This window comes from Papio anubis, chromosome 7 (genome assembly GCF_008728515.1).
Source record: "Papio anubis isolate 15944 chromosome 7, Panubis1.0, whole genome shotgun sequence".
NCBI classification, from domain to species: Eukaryota; Metazoa; Chordata; class Mammalia; order Primates; family Cercopithecidae; genus Papio; species Papio anubis.
This window is the reverse complement of record NC_044982.1, coordinates 39,524,560-39,538,627: the sequence shown is the minus strand read 5'-3', so window position 1 is coordinate 39,538,627 and position 14,068 is coordinate 39,524,560. Positions and strand designations below refer to the sequence as shown.

The 14,068-nt window shown below is 37.6% G+C and overlaps 1 protein-coding gene across 16 annotated transcripts in view; it reads left to right on the top strand.

The window, feature by feature from the left end:
• GPHN (gephyrin) overlaps window positions 1-14,068 on the top strand; it is a 429,045-nt gene that overhangs the window by 358,786 nt on the left and 56,191 nt on the right. For all 16 annotated transcript variants that reach the window (XR_004185388.1, XM_021941883.2, XM_031669113.1 and 13 more), the window contains one exon: window positions 4,695-4,816. Coding sequence is in view for 15 of the 16 variants with exons in the window: in XM_021941883.2 (XP_021797575.2) it covers window positions 4,695-4,816 (122 nt within the window). In the remaining variant the exon portion in view is untranslated. The remainder of the gene's footprint in view (window positions 1-4,694; window positions 4,817-14,068) is intronic.

Sequence of the window (14,068 nt, the reverse complement as noted above, 5' to 3'; positions counted from 1 at the left end):
GAGGCTGAGGCAAAGGTTACAGTGAGCAATGACCATTCCACTGCACTACACCTGGGAAACAGAGTGATACCTTGAAAAAAAAAAATTAAAAAAAACAAAGAGAGAGGGAGAGGGAGAGAAGGAAGGAAGGAAGGAAGGGAGGGAGGGAGGGAGGGAAGAAGAAGGGAAGGAGGGGAGGGGAGGGAAAGGAAGGGAAGGGAGAGAAAAGAAAAGAAACAAGGAAAGGAAGGGAGGGGAGGGGAGGGCAGGGCAGAGCTGCTTAGGAGATGGCTGCACCAAAATCTCACTAATCACTGCTGAAGAAATTATTCATGTAACCAGATACCACCTGTTCCCCAAAAACCTATTGAATTAAAAATTTTAAGAAGACAGGAAAAGAAAACTCATTCAGAATCCAAAAAAGAAAGAAAGAAAGAGAGTCTTGCCATTTTGCCCAGGCTGGCCTTAAACTCCTAAGCTCAAGCGATCCTCCCACCTTAGCTTCCCAAGTAGCTGAGACTACAGGCTTATGCTACCATAGCCACTTCACAGGACAGTTTTTAAGCCAAAATTATTAAACCAATCAAATCTGTCCATAGTCAGCTCAATGGAAATATTATAGTAATTATTTTCTAATACAATTTGTAAAACTCTGTATTTCTAAACCAAATTCTTAAAGACTCCTTAAATTATGTTTAAAAGCTCTAAATGTTTCTCTTCCCTTCTTATCTTGTAACCTAGTAAGCCAAGCAATTAGCTTAACTATCAGTTAAACCTTTTTTTCCCCAGAGTTTTGTTAAAAGCTATTTGGAACAGGAACATGCTTCATGAGAGCTCATTGACTTTTCTCCCTCTTTTTCTGTTAGACCTATTTATCTGAACTATCTGGGTGTGTCCATAATAACCAGAATTGCGTTTTGATCAATTAATAAATTAAGTTTTCTAGAAGACAGAGAAAGAAACTGAGATGATTACCACAAATATGTAGAGAATTACTGACCACTATAAATGTCTAATCATCTTCTCTTTGCAAAGAGTGGGAAAGCCTTAAAAGCAAGCAAACCCATTTCAATACGTGAGAAAGAAAGGAAGTCATTACAACCAGTTCGAATAGTGTCTTAGGCCCTTGATGATTCCATCAAGACTATAGCATTAATTAAGTCTCTAAAAATACTTTATAGTGAATAATCATACTCATATCAAAAGTACTTCAAAATGACCACTGCAATTCCAAGTTGTCTTTGATGAAATTATACTTTTTAGAAAGATAAATATGTGAAAGAGAAAACAGAAGCCAGAGTTATGCCTGGAGATAGTGCAAGTTTATTATTAAATGAACCCATGAATTCATTAGCTACTGGTCATTCAGAAGGGAAAAATAGCACTTAAATATTGTATCTAAAGTCCTCAACAGTAAAGGTTGAACCCCTGACAGCTAACCCTAAAACCCAACAAGCTAGAATGGGTAGAGAGGAAATCTTTCCCAAAGCCAGTTTCTCATAGACAAAACAAAACTAAGAAAAGTTCTCATAGGCACACAACAATGTGGCCAATTGACAGATAGGATGGCCAGTTTCAAATCTTTACTAAGAAAAAAATTAATATAAATCCAATCATAACCAAACAATTCTGGAAACCTTATACTTATAACAAAATATCAGCTATCTTTGGGAGTTCAACAAAAAAAAGGATCAGACCTCAAAACAAGGGCTGGAGTTAATCTAAGCATCATAGACAAGGAATCCCCCCAACAAAAAGGCAGAAGAGACCTCACTGAAATACAGTATAACCAATAATATAACTGGTGGCAAAGGCTCCCGCCTAAGTCTTGGTAGGATTTTCATAATACCAAAATCCTAATAGAAAGACCACCTGAGAAACTTGTTGATCATACAAAATGGTTATATTAAAGTTTCTGAGGAAAAGAAAACATCACCTTGACAATGCTGGAGAGGGAAAAATAATTTTTCCTCAACCCTATGAGTTCTTACCTGGGACCTCTATAAAAGATAGATGTTTTTTTCTTAACAAGAAAAAAACAGAAGTTAGTTAACATGTATACCTCATGTATATATGGGAGATACCCAACGGAAAATTAGTAACTCCTAAAGTGTTGGCTGAGAAGTCTGGCTTAAATAGCATCTTCAGCAAAGAACGATACATTCTTAGAGAAGTGATGAGACAAAAGAAAAGGACCTTGAGTCTCTAGGGCCGGCAATCTGTGGGAAGGCAAATATATGGGAAACTAATGATAGATTAAAGGCTAGTTAATAAAGTTTGATCTATAAATTCCTCTGGCGCCATCTGCAGGCTGATAAGTGTCCAAAGATTTATCCCTCCTGCCGGGCGCAGTGGCTCACGCCTGTAATCCCAGCACTTTGGGAGGCCGAGGCAGGCAGATCACCCGAGGTCAGGAGTTCAAGACCAGCCTGGCCAACATGGCAAACCCCCATCTCTACTAAAAATGCAAAAATTAGCCAGGCATGGTAGTGTGTGCATGTAGTCCCAGATACACAGGAAGCTGTGGTAGGAGGATCGCTAGAACCCAGGGGGCGAAGGTTGCAATGAGCTGAGATTGCACCACTGCACTCCAGCCTGTGCAACAGAATAAGACTCCATCTCAAAAAAAAAAAAAGTGGGAAGATAGTGGCACCATTGATAATACCAAAAATGGGAAATTGAAGTTGGTGACTTGATATGGAGATGACGGGTTATGTTTTGTTTTACCTTGTATTTTTTTCTATTGAAACTATAATAAATTTCAGACATCATTCCCAAGATGACTGGAAGTATAAGAGAAAATAAGATTCAGTTTTAAAAGGAAAAATTGTGAGTTTATTCTAGTATATTTAGCCTTATACTCTGACATTTAATTCTGTATTGTTGTCTTTGAAATTATTTAAAATGCACTGTAAATCCCACACCCTCATGTAACTAGCTATTTTTTCATTTTGTCAGTTTTACAGACAAATAACTGGTTCTCCAGTGACCTCTAATTTTCCATTATTTCTGGAACTGTTTGCAGCAAAATAACAGAGAGGAACATAAATAGCAAAGAAAACACCCTGATAACAGAGGAATCTTATTTACTTGGTGGTCAGCACCCTGCTTTGAAAAAAAAATGACATAATCACACAGTTTTCTTTCTAAAGCAACTGGTTTGATTAATGGAGTTAAAGAGCTGCAAGCCTTGCCCCTTATAAAATTATAATCACTTTAATAACTGTGTGTTAATTAAGATCAGAAAATTAATCTATGTTAGCATTGCAATAGCAATTTTCCAAGCACTGCCAGTGAGTAAGAATGAAAGTGAGTTACAATGTCACATGGCATCTGATTAAGTAAAATTAGTACAGTATACAAAGGGAAGACTCCCTGGTGACACTGAATAAGATGGTCAGAGTTTTCCTCTAGCCTATTGTAAGGGGACAGTTGGTTGCAAAGCTACTACTTTTCCAATATAAAGTCAAAAATCTGGCCACGTAGTATCACTAATGAGTCTGAAGGAAGATTGGGCTTGTGGTTATTGTCTGGGAGAATTCATATATTAAGCTCTGGTGTTGGCCATATTAGTAGCTATAACATCTTAAATGTGCAGGCTTGCCTTTAACCTCCTAAAATAATAGTCCAGGTTTTCTCACTTCAAATAAGTACTTTTTTTACTTTATAAATTCTGAAATCAAAGCATATCTTAAAACTTGTACATAAATTGTTGTAAGAATGTGTCTGTGTGTGTTAAGAACCCACTACTCTTAGGTATTTTATAATCTAATAGTCTGTGTTCACATTATAAACTGATTTCATCTGTACTAGCATCTAGGGGTAACAGTATGAGAACAATTGGGAGGAAAGTAGGTGATCTTTTGACGTCATATGTCATCAAGAAAGGAAAGAGAATCACATTTATTATACATTTATCTGCATAAACTGAATGTTCATTATCTCACTCCTAACAATTACCTTGCAAGGTAGTTATTATTACTATATTTTATAAATGAGAAAATTAAGACAAAGAATTTTGTCAACTTGAATTTGAACCCTATAGGAATCCAAAGCTCTTCCTACTATACAATCTGACTACCTCATTGGAACATCCTAAGATATAATAAGCTTCTTTACTTTTCTTCATAGACATAGTAGATATTAAATCTCTGAAGGTTCATTCAGTTCAGAATAATGGAATTGTACATACATGTAGCTAAGTATTACTTAAGTTTGCTAGTATCAGAGACAAAACATGTCTTCTGTCCTTCACATAAGCCTAACTTCTTTGATACTGTTGACCCCACTTCAGAAAAGAGACCAAAAAGTTTGAAAGAAAAGATAAACTATTATTCTGTTCAGACTTAAGGATATCATGTCACACAATCTGTACCTCAAATATTCCCAATGAAAGATAAATTGGAAAATAATATTGGGAGAAAAAAAGGTAATTGTTTTATTTAGTTTAGCCAGTATCTCCAGAGCATTATTATCAAATTGGAGCCCAACCTGGTAAATGTCTGAGTGTTTTCTGACTTCCATAGGAACATTTTCTCATCCTCCTATACTTTCAATATTTATTTAAAGATCCTTTGGGCATTCACCTTCAAAATGCCAGATACCATTGTAGGTGCTAGATATGTTAAACTCAGTTTAGTAGATTTTTTTTTTTCATTAGGAATATACAACATTATCCTAATAGAATAATTTGTGGTGGTTTTTTGGCTTTGTAGCTGCTAAATCCTGAAGATGACCTCTTACCAGGGAAGATTCGAGACAGCAATCGTTCAACTCTTCTAGCAACAATTCAGGAACATGGTTACCCCACAATCAACTTGGGTATTGTAGGAGACAAGTAAGTATTTGATGTTATTCTGAAAAGTTTGTATTTGTACAAATATGAGTTTTTGGAGTACTCAGTAGGTGGAGTTGCTGCTAAAGAGACAGAAATTTAATGTCATAATTTTCACTTATCTCATTCTTCAGAAGCCAAAAAATTATAGAGGTATCTATGTCCTTTAGAGATAAAGATTTCTTAGAATGTCTCTGAAAACAAGAGAAATACTTTACTTTCCTGTAGGTGTGTTAGGTTTCAAAGGATATTTTTGTGATAGTTTTGGTTTTATTCCAATGGAACCAACAGTGATGGCATTATTCTGATTCACATTTTTACTTTCTTCAAGAAAGACAAGAAAAACATAGGTAAGAAAAGAGAGATTGTCGAAATTAGCACTACCTAATTCTTTGAAGTTTAAGTACAATTTTTTTCTAGAACTTCTATATTGATTTTTATATCTTTATGTAACCCGTTTCTCCAGGCTTTACCTACCTGAAAGTACAAAGGGAAGCACATTGACTATAATTACTTAATTGTTAAGAGCCTGTTACCCCCATCTACTGAATTAACTCAGCCCTCTGCTAAGTTTTCTAAGTATTTCTGTGAATCTCCAGTTCTGTCTCATGTGTGATCAAAAGCAAGTCTACACTTTCTAAACATCCCAGCATCATGCAACACTGCTGCCTGGCTGTCTTTCAAAAGGCACTCTTTCCAGTTCACTAGAGCTACACCTGCTTTTAGTAATACTCAAATATCAACCCAATGGAGACAAGGCTCAGAGACAGATCTGAGTGATAAATAACCATGATGTATCTATCACGCATAATCCCCTTTCTCTTTTATCACTACCTCATCACTGAGTAGACCTCATTAAGCATGGATCCTTCCTCCCTTATGTTGAGTACTTTCCCAAAACTCAAATGTGCTTTTGAAGAGGTTCTGACCTACCATGCACAAGGTAGACTCTGACAAGGCATGCTATGAACTTTATCTTAGGCTCAAACTGGACACAGTCTAACCTAAGCTTGTCCAGGCCAGGCGCAGTGGCTCACGCCTGTAATCCCAGCACTTTGGAAGGCCAAGGCGGGTGGATCACTTGAGGCCAAGAGTTCGAGATCAGCCTAACATGAAGAAACCCCATCTCTACTAAAAAATGACAAAAATTGCCTGGGTGTGGTGGTGGACACCTGTAATCCCAGCTACTCGGAAAGCTGAGGCATGAGAATCATTTGAGCCTGGGTGGTGGAGGTTGAAGTGAGCTGAGATCACAACACTGCACCCCAGCCTGGGAAACAGAGCGAGACTCTGTCTCAAAAAATAAATAAATAAACAAACTAAGCTTCTCTAACCCTTGGCCCATGGACCACGTACAACCCAGGACAGCTTTGAATGTAGCCCAACACAAATTCGTAAACTTTCTTAAAACATTATGAGTTTCTTTTGAGATTTTCTTTTCTTAGCTCCTTAGCTATCATTAGTGTATTTTATATGTGGCCCAAGACAATTCTTCTTCTTCTGATGTGGCCCAGGGAAGCCAAAAGATTGAACACCCCTGGTGTAAACCTTGGACACAAGCATCTTGCCAGTAACCTGAAAGGTAGTAGCTTTTATGTCATCTATCCTTTTGAATTTCTCTTCTTTCCTCCTGATTTTTTTTTCTTTCTCTGAGAATACTGGAGTAGAAGCTGGTGTGTTTTCAAATGTCATTCTTTTAAAAATCGTCACCATTTGTATTTACATGGATGTTTAGTTCTAAAGAAGTTTGGCCGGGAGTAGTGGTTCACGCCTATAATCTCAGCACTTTGGGAGGCCAAGGCAGGTGAATTACCTGAGATAAGGAGTTTGAGACCAGCCTGGCCAACATGGTGAAACCCCATCTCTACTAAAAATACAAAAATTAACTGGGTATAGTGGTGTGCACCTGTAATCCCAGCTACTAGGAAGCTAACACAGGAGAATCACTTGAACCCAGGAGGTGGAGGTTGCAGTGAGCTGAGATCGCACCATTGCACTCCAGCCTGGACAACAAAGTGAGACTCCATCTCAAAAAAAGAAAGAAAGAAAAGAAAAGAAGGAAGGGAAGGAAAGAAAGAGAAAGAAAGAAAGAAGAAGTTTATCATTAAGTAGCAGGCAAGTTAGAGCCCATGCTAATAAAGCCAGTGTACAGGTTACCTAGCATCACCCTGCCCAGGACCCCTCGTCCTAGGAAGGGAAAGTAAAGCCGGTGTACAGGAAGGAAAGGGGGGGAAAAGCCAGTTATTTTAATTTGGGCCTTAGCAGTAACCTATCCTTTCAGGTACAAGTACCTAAAAACTATCCTATCCAGATACACCTTTTTCAAAGACCAAAACCAACTTCTGAGAAGAGAAGGGATAAATCCAAGAGTTTGAAAACACAAAGATAAGGCAAGCAGGCTTGAAACTTCATGAAACAAACACCAGATTCTTAGGGTTATTTCCCTCCTACCAATGGCTCTGGCCATACCTCTAAGTACATTAATGAGCTCTAAGAAATATTATAAGGGAAAAGGGAGCTTTTAAATTGTTTTTACCCTAATTTGTTCTGGACTATAATTCTGTCCATTCTCCCTCTTACTGTTATACTTTTATACTTTTTTAAAAAGAGGTTACTTAATATACTATATATACTGCCATTATTTTGACGTACTCTAAAGGCCAAAACATCATTGAAAGGTCAACATGTTGGTATGCTGATATTTTTCTGGGATCCACACTGTTAATTTGTGGTGGACATTTCCTAATAATGGTGATATTGCATTTAACTCCAAAATATACTCTGAAAACAGAATAAAGAACAACAAAACTATAACAGGTTAAGGCAATTCAATGAATGTACAAATCTCTAGTGTATACCCTTTTCTTGAATAGTAATATCTTATATCAAACTGAGAACAATTAAAAAAAAAAAAACTGATGCAAATCTAGGCTTTCTTAGTCTTAGAGTGCTATATTGAAGGGGTCCAGAGTGAATGGTGTAGAATGCAGAGGTGGGATGTGGGAGGAAATAATTTATAATTGTTCTAATGGAAATCTGTGCTAGGAGTTTAGCAAAGAAAACAAGATATTTAATCTGCAGCCTATTGATATTCTGTGAAGGCTGCCCTCCTTCATTCTTCTTCTTCGTATTTAGCCATTTGCTAAGGAAAGCAAATATTGTTACACAGAAGCATCTGAGTAAAGCTCTCCAGGGAAACAAGCAGAGTCATGGGAGAAACTGTACCCTAGGTTTAAAGCAGGGAGAGAAATAGCTCAAGAATGTCAATAAGGGCCAGGTGCAGTGGCTCACGCCTATAATCCCAGCACTTTGGGAGCCCAAGGCGGGCAGATCACCTGAGATCAAGAGTTGGAGACCAGCCTGGCCAACATGGCGAACCCCCGTCTCTACTAAAAATATAAAAATTAGCTAGGCATGGTGGTGCATGCCTATAATCCCAGCTACTTGGGAGGCTGAGGTAGGGGAATTGCTTGAACCTGGGAGGCAGAGGTTGCAGTGAGCCAAGATCGCACCACTGCACTCCAGCCTGGGTGACAGAACGAGACTCTGTCTCAAAAAAAAAAAGGTCAATAAGCACAGAACCTTATTCAACTATGACAGATAAGGGTAGAGAGTGACAGCTCTATTTGTGTCATTAAAAAAGGTTTGAGTCTGGTTTTTAAATTCTATATGATTCTATTTCTCAGCTCTTATTCTTATCCCCTGTCATAATTTTGACAATCAATGTAAACTGAAGGTAAGACTTTGTAACTCTTTGAAGTGAGTTGGACTAAATGGCCTTTGCTTACTATACCTTTTATTTAAAAAGAGGTTAATTTGCAGCCGGGCACGGTGGCTGACGCCTGTAATCCCAGCACTTTGGGAGGCCGAGGCGGGCGGATCACAAGGTCAGCAGATCGAGACCATCCTGGCTAACACGGTGAAACCCCGTCTCTACTAAAAATACAAAAAGTTAGCCAGGCATGGTGGTGGGCGCTGGTAGTCCCAGCTACTCGGGAGGCTGAGGCAGGAGAATGGCGTGAACCCGGTGGGGCGGAGCTTGCAGTGAGCCGAGATCACACCACTGTACTCCAGCCTGGGCGACAGAGCAAGACTCTGCCTCAAAAAAAAAAAAAGAAAAAAAAGAGGTTAATTTAATAGTACTATGAAGATTACTGGAGGGATGCTTCAAATACCTGAGAATTAACAACTGTATTTGAAAATCATTCATTTATAAATATTATGTATATATTAAAATACATTTCTTGTTTTCTCACACTGTTTGGCACATAGTACTGTTGGAGTTCCTATAGTCTTTTTCTTTAAAGAGACACATTTTGAAACCCAGAGATGTTAAGTAACTTGCCCAGCATCATACTACTAGTTAGTGACAGAGATAAAAATGGAATCTAAATTTCCTGAGATTGACAATCCATACTTCTCTACCTGAGATTGACAATCCATACTTCTCTACTATCATTATAAAGACAAGATATTGTATACCTGTGTACTACTGTGGCCTGGATTGGTCAGAGTTTTATAAATCTCTAGTTTAAAGCTAGAACTTAAAGAATGAGTAGGATTTAGATAGGAAAAGAGAGTGTGTTAATCCAAGTAGGAAACAGAATGCGCAAAAGTAGAGAAGTAGAAACAAATACGGTCTAGAGAATTAGAAATGAACAAGAGGTTCAGGTAGAAGGATAAGACAGGTAAATTGAGTAGAAATTTGAGCCAGATTTTGAAAGGCTTTGCAATTTAGGCAGAACTACCCAATTCAGTTAAATTTGAAGTTTGGGTATTTTTTTATTTGGGTTTTTGTTTTTGTTTTTTCTTTTTTTGCAGAATTGACATAAAAAACTATTATTTTAAAAAGATCAGTTGACCTAGATTTATCATATAAGCTAATGATAGAAGAGGAAAAAAAAAAATAAGCTAATGATGGAGACTGGAAATAAGGAGAACAATACAGTTTGTTTACTCATTGTTTATTCAGTCACCAGGAAGTATTGATTGTGTACCGGTGAATCATCTGGAGATCTTATTGAAAATTTGATTATACTTTAACAAATCTGGGGTGGGCTGAGATTTTGCATCTCTAACAAGCTCCGAAATTATGCCAAACTGCAGGTCTGTGGATCACAGGAAGTATCAAGAATATAGTAAGATCAGTCATGCATCTGCTATGAATTTTAAGCCAAAGGCTATTGAAGATACAAAATTGAAACAGATATTGATCTTGCTTTTGAAGAATTACAAATTCCTAGCAGTAAAAATATTTTAGAAGGTTCCAGAACTTAAACTCAAATTTGGAACTATAACTAAGAAGAAAGAGATTAAATAAAGAGAAATAGTGAAGATTATTATGTAGAAGAGAGCAGTATCACAGTTGAATTATCTTTGTCTGGATTACAAAGCCTCAAAATGGTATGTGTAGGTAAACACAAAATGCCTGGAAAAGCAAGCTGTTAGGCCTCTTTACCACAATTTTATATTCCTGTGTAGCAACATATTATTTCATATCTTCATTCTCCATTCAAAATCTATTATTTCTTGGCTTTTATAGCTCTTTTTACTATGCTCATTCCCCTAAATTTAGGTCTCCCTGTGGCTTACCCTTGGCTTTCTGTCCTTTTCATTCTGTGTGCTAATGACTGACTACCAAATCTAATATCCCCAGCCCAAATATGAAACTAGTAAAGCCTAGATATTCTGAATTGGCACAAATTTATGTGAGTTTATATACTTTTAAACACAACCCTATTTCTACTTTTTTTTTTTTTTTTTTTGAGACAGAGTCTCACTCTGCCACCCAGGCTGGAGTACAGTGGCGCAATCTGGGCTCACTGCAACATCCGCCTCCCGGGTTCAAGTGATTCTCCTGTCTCAGCCTCCTGAGTAGCTGAGACTACAGGCACCCACCACCACGTCTGGCCCCTGTTTCTACTTTTTTCCCAAGATATATTTTATTTGAAAAAGCAAGTTGCAGAATGAGTTTAATTTTATCTCACATTGAATAGCAACTGAACAAACATGTATTTATAAATATGGTATATGCATTGGAAGAAATTTATATGTAGAAATACCCTATACACTCAACTGTTATTTCTAGTAGTAAGAGTTTGCATATGGGGCAGAAGTTAGAGAATTAAAAGTGATGGTGAGGGCCAGGCTCAGTGGCTTATGCCTCTAATCCCAGCACTTTGGGAGGCCAAGGCGGGCAGATCACAAGGTCAGGAGTTCGAGATCAGCCTGGCCAATATGGTGAAACCCCGTCTCTACTAAAAATACAAAAATTAGCCATGCATGGTGGTGGGCGCTTCTAATTATTTTTTAGAGACAGAGTTTCACTGTTGTTGCCCAAGCTGGAGTGCAATGGCACGATCTCAGCTCACTGAAACTTGCACCTCACGGGTTCAAGCAATTCCCCTGCCTCAGCCTCCCGAGTAGCTGGGATTACAGGCATGCACCACCACACCCAGCTAATTTCGTATTTTTAGTAAAGATGGGGTTTCTCCATGTTGGTCAGGCTGGTCTCAAACTTCCGACCTCAGTGATCCACCTGCCTCGGCCTCCCAAAGTGCTGAGATTACAGGTGTGAGCCACCATGCCCAGCCACTTGTCCTTTTTTTAATATTTCTGAAATACTTGAATATTTTTACCTTGAGGATATACTGCATTTCTTTTATAATAAAAGAAACTCCTAAAAATTCCACTTATGCATCATTAAAAATTTGGTGGACCAGTATTGACAAGTGTAATCAAACTTTACAAAACAGACAAAAGAGGCAAGTAGCTCATCTAAGTAATCTGAATCTAAGTAAGAGCTATTAATACTATTAAGTGTATAATGCCATAAACATAGTGATAAGTAGGCAAATTAAAACAGAAGCCAAAGTCTTGCTGCATTTTAAGTAAAATCATAATATTTTGAAATACAACAAAAGTTTAAATCAAAACTTTTTAATCAAAACATACTTAAATGCAAAATCTTAATGTCTATATTGACTTTGAATTGTGTTTCTCATACTATTTTGCAATTGCTCAAATAATAAGACTTGAAAATTTAGCCATAGTATATATTTGTAGAACTTGACAGATAACTAATATAATGGAAACCTTGGCCTACCTACATTTTGTTTTCTATAAGCATAAAAAGTATTTCATAGCTGTGTTTTGTTTTCCAGAACCCATGGTGATAAACTGTTCATAGTAGATATTTTCCCCAATAGATGATAGGTTGGTAGCATCATTGAATAAAAAGAAAGAAGGAAGGAGGGAAGCAAGGAAAGGAGGGAAAAAGTATTTCATAGCTGTGTTTTGTTTTCCAGAACCCATGGTGATAAACTGTTCATAGTAGATATTTTCTCCAATAGATGATAAGTTGGCATCATCATTGAATAAAAAGAAAGAAGGAAGGAGGGAAGCAAGGAAGGGAGGGAAGGAGGGAGTGTTGGCAGCATCATCGAATAAAAAGAAAGAAAGAAGGAAGGGAGGGAGGCAGGGAGGAAGTCTTTAATGTTACCCTTGACAAAATATCAACTATTTTACCTCATCTAGACTTCTACAAAATAATAATGTAATATATTGGTTTTGAATTTTCAACCTCTCATTATAAATTCTTTTTCCTCATTTTCATGTTTTTCCTTCTTCTCTTGATGTCACAGTGCCTTTCTATTCTTTCCATTCTTTTCACTCAAATGCATTCTTCATCTATTTACACATTTTCAACTTTGTAAATTTTAGATGCAGGGGCTAATGTGCAGGTTTGTTACATGGGTATATTGGGTGATGCTGAGGTTTTGAGAACCAATGATAACATCACACAGGTAGTGAGCATAGTACCCAATAGTTAGGTTTTAGGCCCCTTATCCCCCTCCCTCCTTCCCTCCTCTAGTAGTTCCCAGTGTCTATTGTTGCCATCATTATGTTCAAGAGTACCCAGTGTTTGGCTCCCACTTATAAGTAAGAACATGTGGTATTTGATTTTCTGTTCCTGCATTAATTCACTCAGGATAATGGCCTCCAGCTGTATCCGTGTTGCTGCAAAGGACATGATTTCATTCTTTTCCATGGCTGTGTACTATTCCATGGTGTATATGCACCACATTTTCTTTATCCAGTCCACCACTGAAGAGCATTCTTTGTCTCTGCTGTTGTGAATAATGCTGCAGTGAACATAAGAGTGCATGTGTCTTTTTAGTAGGATGATTTGTTTTCTTCTGGATATATAACCAGTGACGAGATTGCTGGGTTGAATGGTAGTTCTCAGTTCTTTGAGAAATCTCCAAACCTCTTTCCACAGTGGCTGAACCAATCTACACTTCCACCAACAGTGTGTAAGTGTTCTCTTTTCTCTGCAGCCTCACCAAGATCTATTATTTATTTATTTTTAATAATAGCCATTTGAACTGGTGTGAGCTGGTGTCATTGTGGTTTTGATTTGTATTTCTCTGTGATTAGGAATATGTTAAATGATCATATCCCTAATCATATGTTCATATGTTTGTTGGCTGTATGTCCTTTTGAGAAGTGTCTGTTCCGGTTTTTTGCCTATTTTTTAATGAATCTGCCTTAAATATGGGACAGCAGATGTCCTAGTTTTCTTTTCCCCAAGACTGGTTCAATAACCTATTAGCTTCCTTTAGTCCTCCTAGACAGCGTGAGCTACTGTAGGGGAAGAGTTGAAGACAGAGAAATGTAGATAGGTAAACAAGTACTGAATGCTGTATGTGCTAGCCAAGCAGCTGTGGCCAGAACTTACTTACTAAGATATTGGTCATTTGAGCACATATATTCTTCTCTGTTACTGCTTTTTTTTTTTTCTTTTTTTCTCAGTTTCGTGATAAATTTGCTTTGAGAAGTTGTTGTCTTGTATGGCTTAAACAGGGTGGAAAAAGGATTTGTGAGGATTGGGCCAGAGTTGTTTTCTTTCCCACCAGATAAGCTCCATGAATACTAGGATAAAGTGTATGTTGGTAAACACTATATCCACAGCACTTAGTAGGGATACATTAAACAGCCCTGCCATCTTTTCCTATACCATTCTGTCTTTCCATGAAACCTAGAAACTGTCCATTATACAGCAGTCCAAAAGAATCTTACAGGGCCCCTTCAAAGTAAGTCCAAAAGCCTTGGCCATAGGAGCAGGCCAGAAAGTATGGTACTGACAGTAGAGTTGCATTCCTAAGACATATCCCCCAAAAATGTACAGAGTAAAGCTTTGTGGCTGAGTGGTTCATTTTATATTTCTGAAGAAAAGCATCTCGGGAGAAATTC